This window comes from Mercenaria mercenaria, chromosome 14 (assembly GCF_021730395.1).
Source record: "Mercenaria mercenaria strain notata chromosome 14, MADL_Memer_1, whole genome shotgun sequence".
Classification (NCBI taxonomy): Eukaryota; Metazoa; Mollusca; class Bivalvia; order Venerida; family Veneridae; genus Mercenaria; species Mercenaria mercenaria.
This window is the reverse complement of record NC_069374.1, coordinates 64,343,106-64,366,885: the sequence shown is the minus strand read 5'-3', so window position 1 is coordinate 64,366,885 and position 23,780 is coordinate 64,343,106. Positions and strand designations below refer to the sequence as shown.

General features: G+C 35.9%; 1 protein-coding gene across 1 annotated transcript; it reads left to right on the top strand.

Moving 5' to 3' along the window:
* The first annotated feature begins 189 nt into the window (after positions 1 to 189).
* LOC128548221 (leucine-rich repeat-containing protein 34-like) lies at positions 190 to 21,043 on the top strand. The gene is made up of 5 exons (XM_053522678.1): positions 190 to 231; positions 10,051 to 10,178; positions 16,676 to 16,690; positions 20,029 to 20,218; positions 20,900 to 21,043. The coding sequence occupies exons 2-5, from the start codon at positions 10,063 to 10,065 to the stop codon at positions 21,041 to 21,043; spliced, it is 465 nt and encodes a 154-aa protein (XP_053378653.1). The 5' UTR covers positions 190 to 231; positions 10,051 to 10,062.
* Positions 21,044 to 23,780: the final 2,737 nt, after the last annotated feature.

Here is a 23,780-nt window from a genome sequence, read left to right as displayed (position 1 = left end):
TAGTTTTGATAAGAAGACATGATATACTAAATGACCATATATGGTTTTAATTTCATTGACATGCTGTAAGGTACTGAAAATGAGGTCTAAATATTTTATTGTTTAAAGGAAGTAAACAAGAAACTGAAATGGTATAGTGTAACCTGTATATAACCGTACGTTTCGTACGGGATTTACACAAGACAAAATATCGCGGGAAATTGCGATAACATAAATTGTTGTAGCAACAAGGTGCGTTAGCGAATATTTAGAGTGATTTTCTACAGACCTTTGGCGATTTAATTGTGTAAAAATTAATTACAAAGTAAGCGTATGCTTGATTTTTTTCAATTTCAAATTTTACCTTTATATTTCAGTTATTATAGGTGTATATTATACTTGATTAATTCGATATGGCTACTAAAGTATCCCCTTTTTCGGATAGTTTTCATTTGTCCGAGTATAGCCAGTGATTTTTTTACTTTTTTTGGCAACAGCCCATGCCTTTTAAATTGGGAATTTTTAGAGCGATTAACTTCAAAATTGGGAAAAATTAACAAAACTTAATAAAAAAAATCATTTTGGAAAGTTTATAATGATATGATGGAAAAGGTTATATCCAGCTGAGAGCACTGAGGTTGAACAGACAGGACAGACAGGTTATTTTCTGATGCCACAGGATCTGATAGCTCAGATAGCTTAGGGTCACCATGAGCTTGAATCTGTTAATTTCTGAGGGTCATTTTGTAGGGACTCGGATTTCTTGGATAGATCACTTTGCTTTTCTGACGTTTGATTTGAATTTGATTTCTCTTTAACTTTATCAAAAGATGTTCTAATGTCCGGAGTACCGATGGCGTGTTTAAGTTTTATTTTCTTACTATAATATTTGAAAATATGCGGCATTTTTCGATAATTTAGGTAATTTCTAACAATTTTTTTCCGACTCATTTTGACGCATGAAAAAGCATTTAGCGACCGTGATGAAAGTCATACTAAATGCTGTACAGGGCCCTCTCTACATTTTGGGGAATTGGGGCCGGGGCCCTTGAAGGAGGGGAATTTCGCGTCGTTTTCAAAGGAGTGGGGAATTCATTCTGGAGATACGACATCTGATCATAACCCCTTAAATTAAGGCCAGTTGAGTATTACAGATATCAAACTAATGTGAATATATCTGAAGTATTGTACAGAACATAATCTATTGAAAACAGGCAACTTTTATTTTCTTTTATTAAATCAGTTAGGTGACATCCAATCGAGGTTCACATGTCGTCATTAACGGAAGCACTAGCAGTATCCACGGACATTGTCTCAGCAGCAGCCGGAGCAGGGCTTCCCTTCATCGTATCTACCCGATTGTGCATGTCTGGCCCTAATGAAACAGCAGTGTAGTTTTTTGAGAGCATGCTGCTTAAAAAGCAAATCTATTTTTGCGCATTTCGCCCCAGTTGCATCCGTGATCTTTTTACTGTATGATGTGCATTATGCAACATTTTTTTTCAAAGGGAAGTAACTTTGCATACACGCATCCGGGGAACTGAAAAACGAGCGTATTATACGGATCAGTAAAACCTGGGGTTCCACTAGACCTGAAAACCCAAGAGTCCCGGGACCCTTGGGTCAAAATTTAGAAGGGTCCTTTTTCAAAATACAAAGAGTCCTGCCCCAACACATCAATACAATTGACTATATTTTCTTATAAAGTAATACTACGTAATTAATAGCTACTACAACCAAGAACATGTTACAGCATAACAACAATTTCTGTTTCAGGTCATATAATCTCATATTGTAAATAAATTTTTATCAAAATTCATTTTAATTTGATGAGGTTTTTCTTCAATATTTTTGTTTGTTAGCAGAAAAGTGCTAAAACACTCTGTAAAAATGTATCCAAAAACGTACTATCCGGATACTTGTACACTTTTGGAATGTCGTCTGAAATGTTGTTTTTTGCCAGTTACTTGGTCCACTAAGGTAAACCAGAGATAGTTCCTCAAATAATGATGCTACTTTTCATTAAAAATTGCATTGAAAGTCAAGTTTTTTTAGTGAATTTTGGAAAAATTGCATATGTCATCGGGTGTAATTAGAATCGTGAATGGACATTCTAAACTTATTTTTACTTTCCAAATTCATTTAAATTTGTGGATTTTCTCGTTGAAGTTAAGGTACAATCATTAAACAATGATCTAATTTAAAGTTTGCATGAAGAAATCTTGCAGGACACTTTTCACATGCTCGGTAATCAGCTGGTCTCTTAATTACGATAATTTAATAATTGGTGCCTTTTTTGACAGTATGCAGGCTCAATACGGGTACCGCTTTATCAATTAATGTTAACACTTCATTGATTCTCATTACCTATGTGCACTCGCCGTGACGTAACTTGCTGATAAAGAAAAATCAGCGTGGCATGTCCACAGGATAAAGGGCGGGAATTTAGCAGAAGATCAAAGGCAGGAGGGCATGACCGCGAGTGTTTATTTTGAATACACGTGTTTATCGTGGACACAGTTTTACTTTAGGAAATGACTAAGAGGAAGGATTATCAAAGGAAAATGTCTCCGGGTCCGAGTGACGCACAGGCAATTATCATGCCGGGTCCTTTGAGCGTCTTTTGAAAATCTCCCGGACCCGGGCTCCTAAGACTATATCGGGTATCGATTTTTTTCTTGATTTTTTTTTTCTTTCGAGGGGGAATTTTTCTATACTTGTGGGGAAAAAAACATACTATTTCGAGGGGGGAATGGGGCCGAATTTCGGCCCCAAATATCGGCAAACGAGGGCCCTGCCGTACTATGCCGTAACCGATTTTATGTAAACAACGCGCCTCGAATTGGCAATTAAATTCTGTGAATAAACCATAATTAGAGTCGGAATTTTTATGATTATTTGCATAATTGTTTTTATTCAACTTTCACAAGAAATCAATCTAATTGGGAAAAATCATCTCGTTTTCGGGAATTTTTAAGCATTTTTTGGGAATTTTGACCATTTTTGTCAATTGGGAAGATGCCGAATTTCGGAGTCAAATCGGCGCAAAAAAAATCACTGATAGCTCAGTGATTCTTGTGCACTGTTTTGTTTTACTCTGGCAGATAGGAGGTTCAAAGTGACACCTGCACTTTACCGGTACACACTTTCAATAAATTCTCTCTCATTATCCTCATTGAGACTACTACCCCCACTAGTAGTCGAAGTTTTATATTGTGTCGTTCAAACTAAAGTCGTGGTGGCTGCAAAGTCAGAAATTAAAAAGCAGCCACTCAGCGACAGTAAGCTTATCTACCTGTCTAGTTGACTAATCTGACGTATACAGTTTGTTTTATATTGTGACGGTCAAACTGCGGTGGCTGCAAAAGTCAGAAATTAAAAAGCAGCCACTCGGCGAAAGTAATCTTGTCTACCACCCCCACACACTAGACGTATACTCATTTGGCTTATCGGGATGACTTATTTTATCAGTTTATGATCTGATATTTTATAGACCAGTGCCTTTAAGCCTTACCTATATCTGCATTTTACTGTTAGAAAAACGAAGACGTTAAACAATCCAAAAAAGTCATAATATAATGGTCAGACTTACTTTCTTTAATAAATTTAAACAAAATAATATTCATGTAGAAACTTCAAAAGGGTTGAATTCAATTAATAATTTCAAATAAAATATGATGTGAGAGGTGTAAGGAGATATCTATGCTGACACCAGTTTGAATAAACAACAGACTGCTGATTTCACTAAATTGCAGAAACAAAACACAAAATATACATTCATAAAATGTCAGCGAGGCAAGTTTTTGCTTTAAGATCAACATAAATGCATTTTTAGAGATGTAATCTTTACAAAAACTTTGTACATATACAAGAAAATGTTCCCGATGGATTTCAATTGGGAATTTCCTAACAGAAATATGCAGAATAAGTTTGGACGTGACAGACAGCGACAATCAAATTATCAGGCTGTCCCGAAATGTCCTATTATTTGGACTACCCAACACCCCAGTTTGTCTTCTTTTTTTGTTTATTGAATAGATTATTGAATAGATTATTGTTACAATTTATCTAAGTGATTGTAACAAGCACAGCCTGCTTTTTAAAATCCTAGCAAGAAGTGTGTACTGGTAAAGTGCATTCTAGCTAGTTCATGTTGAAATTCTGTTATATAGATCTCACATGTTGCTGTTACAAAATATTTTAGATACTGCTATCTGATGAGTCTGTATAATTTGAAATCTGACCAGAAATATGTCATATAATATATGACATATATTTCTTATCAGGTTCAATTATATACAAAACTGAATCATTTCACATGCTATGTATACATGATTTTACTTGTACATGATTTCAATCATTGTTTTTTATACGCCCGAAGGGACGTATTATGTTATGACGCTGGTGTCCGTCCGTCCGTCTGTCCGTTAGCAATTTCGTGTCCACTCTGTAACTCTTGAACCCCTTGAAGGATTTCAAGGAAACTTGACACAAATGTTCACCACACCCAGACGACGTGCAGAGTGCATGTTCCGGATGTCTCGCTTCAAGGTCAAGGTCACACTTAGGAGTCAAAGGTCATATCAGTTTGTTTCGTGTCCGCTCTGTAACTCTTGAACCCCTTGAAGGATTTCAAAGAAACTTGACACAATTGTTCACCACACCAAGACGACGTGCAGAGCGCATGTTTCGGATGACTCGCTTCAAGGTCAAGGTCACACTTAAGGGTCAAAGGTCATATATCACTTTGCTTTGTGTATATTGCTCTGCATTGCAGTGCTCTTGTTTTTATTTGGCAGATCTCTTTTTTTGTACTTACCAGGGCTTCGGAAATTTGCCGGTTTGTCGGTTTTGGACCGATTTTTGACTTTTCAGACCGATTCATGAAGTGAAAAAACGAAAAATATCGGTCCCGTAAAAATGGAGAAAAGTATAAATTTCGGTCTGATATCGCAATACACCATCTACTGCCAAGCAGGAAATTGTTGGTCGCACCCTCAGATAATTAATAAACGTGTCAAACGGTCTGATTGTCACCTTGATAATCGGTCCGTAATTAGCACGTGACGCAATCAGTGCTCGCGCGGCACATCCTCCTTAATGTTTGCAGACAGCCGACTGCAATGTATTGAACATTTTTGACTGGTGTCCAAATATGTCTGACTGGATCCAAATCATTTCGACGGGGATCCACTTCTTTTATTTAGAATCCGACGGATGGTTTATTTCAAAAGGCTATCTTTGATCACGGTAAAAAACAAATGGTCACTGCATTTAATCAAAGAGCTATAATTGTACATTATAGGTCTTTGATTTAATGAGACATCACACGGAAAACCGATCAAAATATTTTTTATAATTACTTGATTTGAAAAAATTACAAGATTAATTTGTTTGGGCTCCAGTTGAAACAAGTGCAGAAAATCGTCTTTGCAACCTGACTGTGCAAAAAAGAAAAAGAAAAAAATGGACTGGCAAACACGAATGATAAAGAAAACCGGAGTGGCGCTGTTTATCAAATCGGTCTTTTAAAAAACGTTTCAAAATGAAATTTTGTTTACATCAGAAGAGAACATATAACTTTATAAAATGTAGTTGCTTATTGAAGTACAACATAAGTGAAATGAAATTTCCGTGGCCAACACGCGTAACCTTTTGGTACTATACATGCGGGAAATTCGATCTCAGCGTTCATATAACGTACACATTCAGTCCGCGGCAGAGTATTCAGAAAATACTGAGACTGTTTAGCAGAGAATATGTGTCGTGTAATTCACTTTGACGCATTGTATTTTATAGAATTCCGTCAAAGAATGAGGAAACATCACAAAGTATCTGCCGTGTATACGGTACCGGTCACGTGCGTTGGCTTTTAGACTAGTTACGCACACGGTGTCAATGCCTCAGTAATTTTTATCCTTACAAGTATTTTCTCGGAAAAACATCGAAATTTAAACAAAGTAACGATCACACATAACACTGAATAACTGTCTTCATTGTATGGAAACACGCGGTGACCGGTAACTCAGTTTTAATGCATGACATGCTTATTTCTTTACTCTATCACGTTTTTCAAAATATGTAATATTGGGAATGCGGTGGGTGGGGTAGCGCCGATGTCAGGATTTTCGTTTCGGACCGATTGAGTTATCAAAATTTCCGGAGCCCTGGTACTTACAATAAATTTTTTTTGAATTACTTCCCTTTTATATTACTATAAATAGCTTATTTTGAAACTTTTTTATTATTGGCCGTAGGGAAAAACCGAGATCACTTTTCTGTGGTACAACATGGATGGTACCTCCAATTTTAAGGTGTATTTTTACATACCTGTACCTGATAAGGATTTTTTTGTAGACTTTGAATATTTTTTTGGTGGACTTAGATTTTTTTTTTGAAGTTTTCCTTTTGTTGTTCCATGCAGTCCTTTGGGGCTTCAACAGTCAAGTTCTCCCATCCTATGATGTAAGCCTTTGGGCGTATATTGCCCCGCTTGGCGGCGCTCTTGTTTTATTTGATATTATATCAAACATGCAGCTTTTTTTTATAGACAATTTACCTTATCAAACATGATTAAAAGTGACATCCAGTTGTATTTATATAGACCGGTTACTTACAGAGTCTTACTTTGGTTGAATGGCACTTTATGAATTTTTGTCAAAACAATCCTGTTACAGCGGCATTGTCTCGGTGTGCGCGATCCTAGAATGCAACAGTTCCTGTGAATATATATGGATTGTGCCCTCTGTTTACATTTTTTATAGAACACCTCTGTTACAGGTTGGAGTGATAATTTTGACATTACATCTCAGCTTCATCTACATCTGGTTACATCTATAAAATACTCTGCACAATCAGTACTGATTATATGGTGCACACATCATATCAACAGTTGTTTAGGGGTGTAAAATTGATTTTTTCATCATTCTCCCTATAGGACTCATATGATAGTAGCCAGTATAATAAACTCACCCGTAGTGAAGTGTCATGCACTCACCCCAGTAAAATTTCTTTCATCAGCCCAACTAAAATTTCTTTTGTCATTCCACCTGTCATTGTGGATATCAAATGTGGCACAGTACGAGACATAAAGAGGCGAATAATAACATCAAGGCCGATTAAATATACTCATGTCTGGACTGGGTTATGTGTATTTACTGTAGATATTACAACTAAAAAACTGACAAATGAATCACAGTCTTGTTGTAAGCGACAAAGTTATGCACACCTATTAATCATGATTGTTGTACAATTGGATATAAAGTGTCTACTGACATGCCCATTCAGTCAGGTATTCAGTAAGAAAGCTTCACTATTCCTAGCCGGACTTTAACTTGCCAGTGCTAGTCGGGTAGTGGAATTTTACACCCCTGTTAAAAGTGAGAAAGAATTTTTGAAGTGCACGGTTAAGAGTAAATTAACTTCAGTGCTTCGGTTAAAAAAGTAATACCTTAAGCAGGCGGAGGTCAAATTGCCCATTTAAGCTTAAATATATGAACTGTGAAATGATGATATACAGAGACTTGACAGTGATACTTGAAATTTCTAAAGCCGGCACATATTAGCTGAATCAGTACATTTATGAAAAAAGCTGCAAAAATAATCTAGTTTCATATGCAGATTTGTTAGAGAAATACTTTTTGTAGCAGCGTAGCCACATGGTACACTGTCTGCCTTAGGTGTGACAGGTCCCGGGTTTGATTCCCAGAATTTTCAGCCTTTTCGTAAATTAACTGCCTGTAGAGAGAGGGATATCAGCTTTTGGTACCATCGTTACACCTACGTTAAACACTTAAAACAGAAAGTCCCTTACAGAAGAAAAAGGCCTGCTGCGTACTCTTGCTGTGTACATACAGCGTATATGATGCGTACATGATGTGTACTGAAATCAATAGTACGCAGGATATACACCGCACATACACCGATAGTACGTTTGTAGTACACTTTTGACATGCAAATGAGCTCTGCCGCGTACTACTTGCTGCGTACATGCTGTGGACTACATAGTACACAGGATGTACGCTGGAGGAATTTAGTATGCGAGAAATAGTACGCAGCATGTACGCGGCACATACACTTTTCACATGCAAATGAGCCTGCGGTGTACTACCCCTGCGGCGTACATGCTGTGTACTCCTGCGGCGTACATGCTGTGTACTCCTGCGGCGTACATACTGTGTACTCCTGGCCCGAGTCCTGCGGCGTACATGCTGTGTACTCCTGCTGCATACATGCTGTGTACTCTTGTGGCGAAACTGCTGTGATAATGTAAATTCCTTACCCCACCAACTTTCGTATGCAAATGCTGATCATTTGGACAGAAAAAAACAGAAAAAAGATAAGTGACATGCATCAATAAGTATTTACCCTTACCAAAATAATGTAGATTGATGTTATCAAATATATTAGTATGCTTTTCTCCATCCACTTTTCAATGAAATAAATCAATTTTTGTAGCATGTAATTTGGTAAACATTTGAAGAAAATGGCGTAACTGCATCAAGGGGAAACAACTTTAATGCAACTAAATATAAGTGTTATGATTTATTTCAGACGATGTGTGCGTAGTATGTATTTATTTTGATTAAAATCCATCTGAGAACAATCTAGGACTGGAATTATATAAGCATTTATACACTTTTACGTCCGTAAAAAGTAGCGCACCAAAAAATTTTGGATTGATTTTTTCCAATGGGGCGAGCGCAATTAGCCAAAAACGTTCTGAAAATATACGAGCGGCAAATCCGATTAACAACTTTTTAATTTGGTGAGGCCTTAATGAGTTAACATAATGAGCATTAAAGCCTTTATAAAACATGATAGAGTGGTGTTTTGCTTAAGAGTATTCAAATAACAGTGAGAGCTATTAATTCTTCTCATTTGGGCGCTGTTGAGGCATTATCTTGGTAATTATTTCATGTATTACAAAATGTAATGCAACGAAGTTCAAATAAGGCTTTTCAATTATCCAAGTTAGAAAGCTCCAGGATTAATTCAAAATGAAAAAGAATATATTTTTACACTGCATGCAAGGTGCAGCTCAGAAATCACTAAGATGTAAGCTTCACAAATGAACATTGCAAATAGTTTGGCAAATTTTTATTGTTCAGAATACCGGTAATCTGAACTATTCTATGCTATTAAGATAAAAGTTACTTGGAAATCAAGTTCTTGCTTCCAAAAAAAAAAAAAAATGTACAAATCCTTCCTGCATGAAGTCCCTCCCGCGTATATGAAGTTTACTTCAGACTTTAACTTATAAAAAAAAAAACTAAGTATAAATGCCAAAAGAAATTATACAAGTCTTTCCCGCGTATATGAAGTGTACTGCACAAATTTCAAAGTATCTGCGGTGTACATGCAGTGTACTATTTTCTTGTACAAGTCCCTCCTGCGTACATGCAGTGTACTCCTTAAATTTTCAGAGTCTGTGCTGCGTACTTGAAGTGTACTAGTGACCTCCTGTGTACATGCTGTGTACTCGTCGAAATAGTACGCGGCATGTACGCGGCATGCGGTGTATGTAAAATGTACTCCTCTGGCATACTACTGTATTCGCGGCATATACACAGCAAATACGCAGCATGTACGCCACAGAGGCTTGCTTCTGTAAGGGGTAAAATACATGTTTTACCTTTTTTCTTCTCACCTCTTTTTATGCTAGCTATTATTGTTTCTTACTTAGTATCCCTCATGCTAGACTAGCTCCTAGACTATGATATTTTTAGTATATACCTGTTTTAAATTTGTGAATGTAGCCAGTCTATATCCTATGTCCTATATCATGATAATATTACAATTAGTTCTCTAAGAAAATATCTAAAAGAGACTGGCATTTGTCACTATTCAACAGAATAAAAGAAAAATTACAAAGGCTTAAATTTTGTGACAAATTCTTTATTATCAGTCTAGTGGCTAGTCTACCCTCTTACCCACCTAGCCTGTCCACCTTTGTAAAATCATACACTCATTATTCAAATTCAAACCTATGTGAAATACCAGCATGAACATAGAAGAGGCATTTTGTCATGCTATTGTCAAAAACATATACCTTTCCTATTGTTTTTGTAGGTATAAAGAACGATGTCAGATATCCATTCTACTGCATTCCGTTACGATGCTGTGTGCAAAGAACTTGGTATTGATCCTAATCCATACTTTGTGACAATGTTTGAGAAGGAAAAAGAGGATACAGTTTTGTAAGCAAATTAAAAATCAGTCCTTCCATGACATTGAAGTTTATGTTCTAACATTCACTGTTTAACTTATGGGCAGTCAGTCATGTTCATATTATCAGTCTTTCAACATTTGCAGCTGATAGTCAAAACAAACATCTCAGTTAAGAAAAAAATTAATTTGCCACTAGATATTACCTCCCTTTTATGTTTTTTGATAAATAAAATACAATAAGAAATAAAAAATAAAATCATATCTTGTCTTATAGTGTGGTTCAACAACTGTTAGCCTCATGATTTAGGTAAATTCTGCATCTATGTACAGTTATGTATGGTATTTTTGGCCTTTATATGAGCCGTGCCATGGGAAAACCAACATAGTGGCTTTGCGACCAGCATGGATCCAGACCAGCCTGCGCATCCGCGCAGTCTGGTCAGGATCCATGCTGTTCGCTAACAGTTTCTCTAATTGCAATAGTCTTTGAAAGCGAACAGCATGGATCCTGACCAGACTGCGCGGATAGGCAGGCTGGTCTGGATCCATGCTGGTCGCAAAGCCACTATGTTGGTTTTGTCATGGCACGGCTCATATATATTTACCTCCAAAATTATTCATGAATGCATTTTAGGCCACAAATGTGACTGACCGTCCTTTTATCTATCTAATTTATAAAACATCTGTACTGGTATGTTAAGTATTACTAGTATATGAAAACTAAAATAGCTTGTTACTTGTTATGTATGATTGACAACTTAAATCATGTCAGTAGGAACATGTACAAATACAGTAGATATGCTGTTGGACTAAGGCAAACAGCCTGTTTGATTTCAGTTTTTGGAAAGGAAAATTTCTAATTGATTTAAACATAATTATGAATGTGGAAAATGAAGAAAATAAGAGGAACATTTTCTGTTGAATTCATACATGCATCCTTTCCTTTCGATATGCTGAACATTCTTTTTACTTTGCTGTTGACACAATACCTAGAGGCCTACTTCGAATGACTGACTGTCACGCTATAGTTGCTGTTGAAGATTTGCTGCCTGTGTGTAAAGTGTCAGTCAGTGAAATCCATTTATAGTTTTATAACTAAGACCAGAAACAGACAATTTGCAGAAGGCTTTAGTAATACATGTAGTCATCTTATGAATTTCGATTATATGTAAAACTTGGGAATTCCGCAAGTATATAGTATAGTACTAGTGAAGTAGCAAACTGTTTGTGTTATATTGTTTAAGCTATTTGCTAGGTATATTTGTTGAAAATTTTCATGGCTAAGTTAGAAGGGTCACTTGTGTACATGCAGAGAAAATCACATTTAATCTAATCTTCTATGTACTAAAATTATATGCCAGATGTTGTAGTTCACCTTAAATTGTGTTTATTTCATATTATAGATTTAAATATGTGTAAACAATCTGAATTGTCACTTCAGAACAATGACCAAAACATAACCAGACCTGTGTCTTTTTAGCTCACATGTCACAAAGTGACAGTGTGAGCTTTTGTGATCGCGCAGCGTCCGTTGTCCGTCCGTCCGTCCGTCCGTGCGTAAACTTTTGCTTGTGACCTCTCTAGAGGTCACATTTTTCATGGGATCTTTATGAAAGTTGGTCAGAATGTTCATCTTGATGATATCTAGGTCAGGTTCGAAACTGGGTCATGTGCGGTCAAAAACTAGGTCAGTAGGTCTAAAAATAGAAAAACCTTGTGACCTCTCTAGAGGCCATATTTTTCACAAGATCTTCATGAAAATTGGTCAGAATGTTTACCTTGATGATATCTAGGTCAAGTTTGAAACTGGGTCACGTGCCATCAAAAACTAGGTCAGTAGGTCAGATAATAGAAAAACCTTGTGACCTCTCTAGAGGCCATATTTTTCATGGGATCTGTATGAAAGTTGGTCTGAATGTTCATCTTGATGATATCTAGATCAAGTTCGAAACTGGGTCAGCTGCGGTCAAAAACTAGGTCATTAGGTCTAAAAATAGAAAAACCTTGTGACCTCTCTAGAGGTCATACTTCTGAATGGATCTTCATGAAAGTTGGTCAGAATGTTCATCTTGATGATATCTAGGTCAGGTTCGAAACTGGGTCACGTGCCATCAATAACTAGGTCAGTAGGTCAAATAATAAAAAAACCTTGTGACCTCTCTAGAGGCCATATTTTTCATGGGGTCTGAATGTTCACCTTGATGATATCTAGGCCAAGTTCGAAACTGGGTCAACTGTGATTAAAAACTAGGTCAGTAGGTCTAAAAATAGAAAAACCTTGTGACCTCTCTAGAGGCCATATTTTTCACAAGATTTTCATGAAAATTGGTCTGAATGTTCACCTTGATGATATCTAGGTCAAGTTTGAAACTGGGTCATGTGCCTTCAAAAACTAGGTCAGTAGGTCAAATAATAGAAAAACCTTGTGACCTCTCTAGAGGCCATATTTTTCATGGGATCTGTATGAAAGTTGGTCTGAATGTTCATCTTGATGATATCTAGGTCAGGTTTGAAACTGAGTCAGCTGCGGTCAAAAACTAGGTCATTAGGTCTAAAAATAGAAAAACCTTGTGACCTGTCTAGAGGCCATACTTTTGAATGGATCTTCATGAAAATTGGTCAGAATGTTCACCTTGATGATATCTAGGTCAAGTTTGAAATTGGGTCACATGGTATTAATAACTAGGTCAGTAGGTCAAATAATGAAAAAACCTTGTGACCTCTCTGGAGGCCATATTTTTCATGGGATCTGTATGAAGGTTGGTCTGAATGTTCATCTTTATGATATCTAGGCCAAGTTCAAAACTGGGTCACATGAGCTCAAAAACTAGGTCACTATGTCAAATAATAGATAAAAAAACGACGTCATACTCAGTTCAAAACTGGGTCATGTTGGGACAGGTGAGCGATTCAGGACCATCATGGTCCTCTTGTTTTGTTTTTGTTAGGTTTAACATCACACCAATAAATTATAGGTGATACGGTGACTTTTCAGCTTTAGTGGTGGAGGAAGACACCAGGTGCCCCTCCATGCATTATTTCATCATGAGTGGGCACCTGGGTAGAACCACCAACCTTCTATAAGCCAGATGGATGGCTTCCTCACATGAAGAGTTCAGTGTCCCAAGTGAGACTTAAACCTACATTGGTGAGGGGCAAGTGATTTGAAGTCAGTGACCTTAATGGAGGCCCCTCCCTCCCAGACCTGTGGTATTTCAGAAGTTTCTTTTAGCATCATAAATTCTTTGCCTAAGAGAAAACCCATGTCTGCATATTCCAATTAAAAATGTTCTTATACCCCCACCAAACATGTTTGGGGGGGCGGCTATATAGGAGTCAGTTTTGTCCCGTCCCATCCCGTCGCGAAATCTTTATCTCAGTTATTACCAAATGGATTTGATTCAAAGTTAAAATAGATGTTCCATCTTATCACCCACATCATATGACACAATGTGCATAACTGACACCAATTTTTCATGACTTATGCCCCCTTTTACTTAGAATTTAAAGTTAATTTTGACGCATTTTTACTATATCTCAGTTATTATGAAATGCATTTGTTTCAAACTTGAAGTAGTTGTTCCACATCATCACACATCTTATGACACAAGTTGCATAACTCTTGCACCAATATTTCCTGAATTCTGCCCCCTTTTTGCTTAGAATTATACTTATAAATTGTTTTGATATACTTTATCTGTACCTCTCTTATTATTTGATATTTTTTAACACAGACTCAGGCTATTGTGCAATATTCATCCACCATTGGAGTCATTAAACACTCCAGTGACAGTTCTTGACAGATTTAAATGTTTTTGGTACACAGGTGTAACATCATAAAATACAGGCCAAGTTCAATTTAAATTGCACCTTTTTGTGGCCATGTCTTTCTTATGGTTGCCATTCTTCTGTGACAAGACCGTATTGTGGGGGTATTCATCACTCCTGTGACAGTTCTAGTTTATGACTGAGAGCCAGTGGAGAAGAGGACTACCACATTACTGACCTCATACATTCGATCAAATTTATTTTAACTTGGAAAACATGAGTTTGTTTTTTTCACATGAATGATTCCAAAATTGAACAGTTAAAGTTACATTGTATACATAACAGGTTAAGATGATTTCTTTTTATCAGAAACAATATCTTAACCCTTAGCCTGCTGGCGGCAGATGATTCTGCCTTTGCGACCAGTGCAGACCAAGATCAGCCTGCACATCCGTGCAGTCTGATCATGGTCTGCACTGTTCGCTATTCAGTCAGTAAATTTTCAGTGAAAACCCCTTTGAATAATAAGTGGTACTGTCCAAATTGAAAGATGGATCAGTCCATTAGCTATATAGAAATATAGCAGGGTAAGGGTTAAATATTTTCAATGACAGAATAATTGTCAAAAGTTTTGCATTTTTTAAATGGTCCGGTATCCATCTATATAGACTTATTCGAAAACTGGTGATAAAAAATGATTCCCAGTTATTTACATTTTCTCTTGTTTTATTAACAAAAATATTAGAAACTGTTACAAAGTTTAGTTTTTGGTCATATTTTATGTAAGGTTTAGGTTTAGTTTTTGGTCATATTTTATGTAAGGTTTAGGTTTAGTTTTTGGTCATATTTTATGTAAGGTTTAGGTCTGAGGACAGTTCAGGTTGTTTGAAGTTTTTAGTATTCATTAAATCTTCATGACAAATCTCCTTTAGGGTTTTTTCTATCTAATTTGGGAACATAGCCTATACCCCCAAAATTGGGAATTTTGACGCATAAATGTTCCAAATTGGGAAATGTTTAGTCCCATAGGATATAGTAAAGATGTGTTTATGCACTCTTATACACTTGTTTCACATTGTACAACCTCTTTAACATACTGCCATTACAAAATTGCCCATAATTTGGTCAATGTTTGTGCAATTTTGATGGAAAGTTTTTAGCTCATCTGATTATTTGAAAAAAAATGATGAGTTATTGTCATCACTTGAGCGGTTGTCAGCGTCGGCGTCTGCGTCGGCGTTGCCTGGTTAAGTTTTATGTTTAGGTCAGCTTTTCTCCTAAACTATCAAAGCTATTGCTTTGAAACTTGGAATACTTGTTCACCATCATAAGCTGACCCTGTATAGCAAGAAACATAACTCCATCCTTCTTTTTGCAAGATTTATGGCCCCTTTTGTACTTAGAAAATATCAGATTTCTTGGTTAAGTTTTATGTTAAGGTCAACTTTTCTCCTAAACTATCAAAACTATTGCTTTGAAACTTGGAATACTTGTTCACCATCATAAGCAGACCCTGTACATCAAGAAACATAACTCCATCTTGCTTTTTGCAAGATTTATTGCCCCTTTTGGACTTAGAAAATATCAGATTTCTTGGTTAAGTTTTATGTTTAGGTCAACTTTTTCTCTTAAACTATCAAAGCTATTGCTTTGAAACTTGCAACACTTGTTGACCATCATAAGCTTACCCTGTACAGCAAGCAACATAACTCCATCCTGCTTTTTGCAATAATTATTGCCCCTTTTGGACTTAGAAAATCATTTTCTTGGTTGAGTATTATTTTTAAGTCAACTTTTCTCATAAACTATCAAAGCTATTGCTTTAAAACTTGCAGCAGTTTTTCACCATCATAAGTGGACACTGAACATCAAGAAACATAACTCTATCCTGCTTTTTGCAAGAATGATGGCCCTTTTTAGACTTAGAAAATCATGGGTAGGACAATATTTCTATTACACAAAAAAAATCAGATGATCGTCAGCACCCGCAGGGCGGTGCACTTGTTTTAGAATGTAGATTGGGAATTTTAGCACTAATTTTGGGAAAAATATATACTTTTTGGCATTGGAAATATAGCCGAAAAACGGCTATAAAAACGGCCGAAAAAAAACCCTGTCCTTGGTGCTAAATACTTTGCAGAATGCTCTTTCCATAAGATCTCTCATGAGTAAAATACACTTTAGCACAGAAGATTTTGTCATGGGGACTGTCTTGAATATAAATAATAGAGATTGAAGGAAAATTCCAATCAAAAATAATATGCTTTTGTTTCTCCAATTTAAAGCAAAAAGTTACTGTCATATTACAAAACACTGGTCATTTGAGCCGTGCCATGAGAAAGCCAACATAGTGGCTTTGCGACCAGCATGGATCCAGACCAGCCTGCGCATCCGCACACTCTGGTCAGGATCCATGCTGTTTGCCAACGGTTTCTCTAATTCCAATAGGCTTTGAAAGCGAACAGCATGGATCCTGACCAGACTGCGCGGATGCGCAGGCTGGTCTGGATCCATGCTGGTCGCAAAGCCACTATGTTGGTTTTTCCATGGCGCGGCTCATTTCATGCTTTGTTACAGGTTATTATACAGAATAGTATTTTGGACATTTCACAGATTGGAATTTTCCTTTCCCGTCACTTGAAATAGCTTAACATTCACTATATATAACGTTCACATTGTTTATATATTTTTACATCCCCTTGCCTGCTTTGATGTTGTGATGCTCTTCCAATTACACTGCATGTCACTTTGCTAACAGGAGGAAACAGAAAGGGTAAGTGCTAGACAACCAGAAATATGAGCTGTGCCATGATAAAATGGACTGTTTAAATATCCTTTTTAACTCTTCTGTGCACAAAGTTCTCAGTTGAGCTATTGTGATTGCCCGGTGTCTGTCATCATTCGTCATTAACAAATTTATTGTTAACAGTCTAATGGTTACAATTTTGGTACAGTCTAAGATTGGCCCCAGTAAAATCTTAGATGAGACTAGATACTGGGCCATCTTTTGGACAAAAACTAGGTCACTAGGTCAAATAGTAGAAAAACTATGTTAACACTCTAGAGGCCAAATTCTCTACTTGATCTTTGTGAACTTGGTCTGTATGTTAATCTTTATAAAATCTTGGTATTTTTGAAACTGGCTTATCTTAGGTCAAAATCCAGGCCACTGAGGCAAACGTTAAAACTAAAAAACACATGCCACATTTTTACCTGATCTTCATGGAACTGATACACTTAAGATTATTTTTCTTTGATCAGTGATTTTTTTACAGCTTGATAAAGGTTTTTTCAACTTGCAAAGGACTGTTATTTCCCCTAAAAATGGTTTATTTTCTCCAAAAGAAATTCATACCGGTATTTTCCCTCTAAAATCTTAAAGAAATTATTTCATGACACGCATTCTTAAAATCTAATATCTATATTAAACAAAGAACCAAGGTACCCCATACAGCACTTAGAATTACCACCAGCATATCTGTTTAAATTTGTTGGACGTTAAATTTCTGAAAATACAATAATGCCAAGGTGCAAAATTATCATTTTTTTTGTATATCTGTACTGAACAATTGATTTGTCTTTCAGTTCAAATGCAGTGAATTTGGATATTCTCCGTTTTGATGACTTTTTCTGCTGACTTTTCACATCAGAAAGCCACATGTTGTTTTGAAAATTAAAAAAAAATCACTGTTGATTTTGGAGGAAGTGCTTGGATGGTGCATAATTTCTATAATCATCTAATAACAGCTTTATCTTAAAAAAAGGAACAATTGAGTACATTCACTTGACTTTAATTATAGTATGGCAGAGTGTGATAACCCCAATATAACTTGAGCCTATGACAGACAAGGCTGCTGAAACCTTTTTCACTAAACAACAAATCCTCATCAACTTTGCACACTTTATTATCATTATTATGTGAATAAGTAGACCAAGAACCATAACTCTTTGGAAATTGCATGACAGGTATAAGTTATTGTCTTTATTTATGTAGCAACGTTTGTCTTGTACATGTAGTTAAGGTAGTTCAGCACGTCTGGATCAAATTTTTTTCTACAATGTAGCCTTTGATTAAAACCCTGATTTTTCATATCTTCGGAATATAATTCAGGGAATAAAAAAGATAAGAGTCTTGTACTTGATATTTTGCTAGACTGATCTGTAAAATTTGGACCTCTCACAAGTTTTTATAATGGTAATCGGTGGAAAAATCACAAATTTCATCAAATTTCCATGAACAATAACTTTTCTACGATGTAGATTCAAATGAAACTTCTCAAAATCGTAAATAAACATATATCCTATGAATGGTGAAATAAAATGTATATGCGCTTGTTTTTGAGATATTTACCCATGATTAATTTAATTTGCGCATTTCAAACTGGTTTTAAGATATTATTTTGAATTATTTAATGTGTCAGATATTTTAATATCATATTTTAACTTTAGAAAGAGAGTAATGTTAGTAACCATTGTAATAAATTTACTCACAGGTTGCCATTAATTCATAAATGGTTGATACTTGGCAACTGTTAAAATGAAACGATATCACTGTTTTATTTTTGGAAATTAATAAAATTGTCATATTGAGTGCTGGTACCAGCACACGGGCTTTAAAGACTTCTTATCAAATGAACTGTTACCTTACGTTTTCAACCAGTCACATGCCATACTTTTTTCAACCAATCACATGCCATCTTTATTTAGCTTGTCTGATATTTGAAAAAAAAAATATTGTCATCATTTAATCATTGCATCGGTTAAGATTTTTGTTTTGGTCCACTGTTTCTCAATTATACTAAGCTTTAAAACTTTGCACACTTCTTTATTATCATAAAATTAGTAAGTAGACCAAGAACAATACCTGTTACATGCATTTTGTTGGAATTATTACCTGTTTTTGAATCCAAAAAAACAGAATCTTTTCATTAAATGGGTTGAAATTAGACCAAACTTCAATTCAGGAAGTAAGCAAGTGGTCAATAAAGTAGGATCACTGAGCTGACTGCTGTAATTAGTCAAGTGTTACAGGGTGAGTTAATTAGGCAGTGAAGACGGTAGAGTGAAAAAACACTCAGTGAGAATTGTTCTTTGAGAGGGTACTTTGTAAAAGGCTTAGGCATAGGAAATAGAGATCAATATAATTGCACCTTTACTAATCCTACCAGGTGTTCTGTATTACAAAAGTGCTTCTATTGTGACATTTTGATACAAGCAAAACTGTATTATCTGCGCTATTATTTACTTACTGTTACTTCATTTTATTATTGGCTTGTTAAAAGTTAATTTTTTACCATAAGTAAGTTGACAAAATCATAGGAACCATGTTTTGAGGGGTAAATCAAACACAAATGAATAAATCCTATATGTTTTTGTTGTGCAAAAAAGTATGATATTGTGTCTAAAACAGTTTTCATTTTCCACTCAATTGTGTAATTGCAAGGGAAGTAAACTAATAGATATCTCTGCTTATAAGTACTAGCCCAAGGCAAGAGTTGTCATTCTTTGTGGATCACAACTTTAAATTAAATATTAAAACTTCTGTTATTGATATTAACAAAACTATCATAAACTTCACATTTGTGAAATCATTTTTGGTTATTTCAAGGACTTGGAAATCAATTTCTAGATTTTATTTTATGTATTATTATCATTGAAAATTTTAGGGTCTATCTCTAAAAGGCTCTTGTAATTGGGCTGTTAGAGTTTCACATTTTTTACAAGATTTAATCGCTGTTACCTGTATGACCCTTCGCTATCAGTCAATCGTATGGATACAAATTTTGAAGGAATAGATGCTTGTCAGAATAATTCTGAAAATGAATGATTAGTAGTATTGTACAATTTTTGAATACAGAGTTTAACAAAAAAGTATTTAAGCTTTTTTTTGACAAAGGTGTAGGTCATAAAATCACTTCTATAACATGTGATGTAGTGTGACTGCCCAATGGTATCCAAACTTTTGTTTGCTAGGGGTTGAAAGTTTTATAGTAGAATTTGCCATAGTGCCTTATAGTAAGTGTACGTTTAAACAGAACTACTTTTCTGTTCTTTTTTTCTCAATGCAGTAATCAGGTCTTGAATTTGTATGTCTCTGATTTTCAATTCTAGTGAAATCAAAGACACCATGCATTTGTATTTGGCGGGAAACAACAAGCTTCTGACTGACAAGCGCCTGGAGGACAAAGATTGTGAAGTTCTGTACAAGCTTCTACAAAACAATGTGTTTGTGACCAGTTTAGACCTTCGCTACAATAACCTTACAGATGAAGGAATCAAATTCTTGGCAAAACTGCTTGAGGTATTATCATTGTATAATCCAATTAAACTTTGTTTTTGGGGACTGTTTCAAGGAATTACTTTCTGTCTATCCTGTCCCTTCCTGAATTGTTTTTTCGTTGGATATTTCTGGAACCAAAACAAATATTCAAATATTATTTTGAAACTTCTAACAAGCTATAAGGATCATGAAGCAAGTTCATGTACAAAGTCCCATAGCTCTTAACTTTTGCTTGATAAAATCATTTCCCATTTTGCAGTTGGAAAATATGCATAAAATTTGATAATGTTATGCCTAAAATTTACATTTTCTTCAATAATTTTGATACCTCTATGTGTTCTGTTGAAACTTCATAGAAAGTTTTGGGATCATGATGCTAGTTTGCATAAATTAAACATATCAGCAGTTCAGTCTATTTTGACAAAATTGTTCTCCTTTTGGACTAAATTATATTAAAAGGCACTGACATCCAGGTTGTATGACAACAAAAGAAAAAGTTTTCAGATATTAGGAAATTATCACTTTTAAGAAGGCTTTGAAACTTAGTTACTGGCAGATTATATGTCATAGAAACACATGAGAATTAGTTGTTTTTACTTATTTTTTCGATTCATAATCGAAAAGCATTTGTAAAGGTGTACGGAGGTAAACTGCCTTTAATATAGAATATTTAATGATCATTGAGTATGTATTCCTATGTAGTGTCTATCTTGTCGTGTTGGTAAGGTATTTATCTGTTCCAAGCAAGAATTCTTAGAAATGTCTAGCAACTTATCACACAATGTTGTTTATCTCTACTGCCTGCGGGTACACATCCCATCTCCCAGTCTATGTCACCTAAATTAAAGTCACCCCCTAAGAACACTTTCATGTTTCTATAAGTTTGATTTACACTTATCTTACTTAAAGAGTTTTTCAATTCATCTAGGGTATCTATGGGTCATTTCGGTTCTCTGTAGAATGCTCCAAATAATATGTTTTCTGAATTTGAGACTTTCACTTTAATCCATTTAATTTCACACTCTGCATCTAAGTCCAAGCATTCTTCAGCAGGTAATTCTGGACGTACCATAATCATGACCCCACCGCCTCCTTTATTAACAAGTTCTCTCCTATCTTTCCGAAATGTCTGATATCGATGTTCTGGTGGAATATTTGGTGGTAATAGTTCAGCACTAAAGAATTTAGAGTCCATGCGAGTTTCTGTGTCAATGACGATATCTGGTGATCGACTGGCTATGATATTGTATAAGTCTGACTCCTTGTTATGAACACTTTGGAAATTAATCACTAGTATATCCAAGCTACCACTTTTTGGATCAACTGAAATACTTAACCCCCCTTTCGGTTCCGACACCGAATGGCTAGTATGATTCCCTGAGAGCGTATTGTTAACATAGGAAGATGTGGCCTCGCTAAAAACACTTCCAGCATGTGATGATAACACATCTGAGATATGAGATATGTCTGCAAAATTTACGTTTTCCACTACGATCTCGTTTGGGGGTGGAAGCATAACAGTAATTTACTGGAATATCCAATTCTGAATCATAAGTTTTATTTGCCTGAGATTTATTGTCCAATGGAATTAGCGACCGATAAGGATTTTCACTTTCAGTTCCTCGATATCAATGCTGTGACACGAAGACACATTTGGTATCCCACAACATGTACAAATCCAAGATAAGCTGGTTCTCCTAAGTATACTGAAAGTTAGCGCACCTACTGTGAAACCAAATATCACAACCATCGCATTGTATTGCCTTAGCATTCCATGCAACGTTTTTCTTGCATATCCCACATGGGTATTTACAAGGGTCTGGGTTGACTTCAATATCGCCTGCTTGTATCAGTAACATGTACATAACAAAACACAACCTAGATTTACTTTCCAATAAAAACCGTTTTTGATATTTCAATACACCTAAAGACACTTTCAAAGTTTCCAGAGAACTAGTAGACCTCTCGAAAGCTTCCTTGACCCGATTTATGTCGTCCTGGCAAGGTAATACAGATATCATAATCACAAACGTCAGGCAAAGTAAAATGTTTACGTTTAATTTTCCAACTTCCGCCTTCGCCATTTTGGTAGTTTCCGCCCTGCGCTTAATGTCTGCGCAGTGAGACAAAAAATTCCCGCCAGTCGAAAAAGTTACCAAAAACCGATTCCAAATGGGGCCTAGCGCCCTAAGAGGTGTAATTACTCACAAATGTATCCTGTCCGCCTGTATTCCACTTTTAATAAACACAAATAATCCTCGCAGAAACAGATTCCCATGCATGCGCGAAATGGATGCGCAGACAATTACACTGAAATATGATGGGTGGGATATGGTCGGAAGTTTCAAATTATCCAAAAAACATCTATAAAAGCACTATAATCCACATCCTTCAGTTCGTTCATTAGAATATTCACTTAATTCAATATTCCACGTGAACTTCACTATCCATTTCACGAATTAAATCCAAAAATTATTAAAATATTCGGAGCACGTTTTGAGAACAACCGGCAGCACGAGTTACTCTGGCTGGCCAGAGTAGCCAGAGTTTCTAGGGTTTTAACATGTTCTGACTACTCTGGTCAGCCAAAGTAGCCAGAGAGGCCAGAATACAACCAGAGTAGGCAGAGTTTCTAGATTTGTAACATGTTCTGGCTACTCTGGTCAGCCAAAGTAGCCACAGTAGCCCGAGTCACCAGGACATCATTTGCTCTGGTTACTCTGGCTGTTTCTAACAGAGTAGCCAGAGTTTCTAGGATTTTAACATGTTCTGGCTACTCTGGTCAGCCAGAGTAGCCAGAGTAACCAGGTCCCGTGTTCACAAAATATTTTCAGTCTTAGCTGAGTTTGATTATGAAACTTGATATGTCATTTCTATGTAAATAGCATATTTAAAACTGAATTTCAAGTTAATAACTATTTTCAAGTGGTTAATTAAAGTAGCTCTGGTTACTCTGGCTAGCCAGAGTAGCCAGAGTTTCTAGGGGTTTAATATGTATTGGCTACTCTGGTCAGCCAGAGTAGCAAGAGTAGCAAGGGTATCCAGGTCCCGTGTTCGCAAAACATTTTCAGTCTTAGCTGCATTCGATCTTGAAACTTAATATTTTATTTCTTCTTAAATAGCATGTTTAAAACTGAATTTCAGGTTAATAACTATTTTCAGTTGGCTATTTATAGTGGCCAGATTAGCCAGAACTCTGGTTACTCTGGCTGGCCAGAGTAGGCAGAGTTCAGCCAGAGTAACAAGACTTTATTAGGATTTTAACATGTTCTGGCTACTCATACCAAAGCAGCGTAACATCAATGCTTGAAACTTAAATGGCAGACACTAGAACATAGAAGAATACATGCATCCCGAATAATGTTGTACAAATAACCATTAATCAAATCATTCAGTTTCAGTTTTAATATTGCATATGCCATGTTTTTGTGATTTGCCTACTTATCTGCGATATGTCAAATGTTTAATTGTTAAGCGCCCTTGAACGTATATTTTATATTAAATGGGCGCTCAACAGATCTGAATTAATTATAATAATAATAATAATAGTAATAATAATGATGCTGATGATAATAATATAATA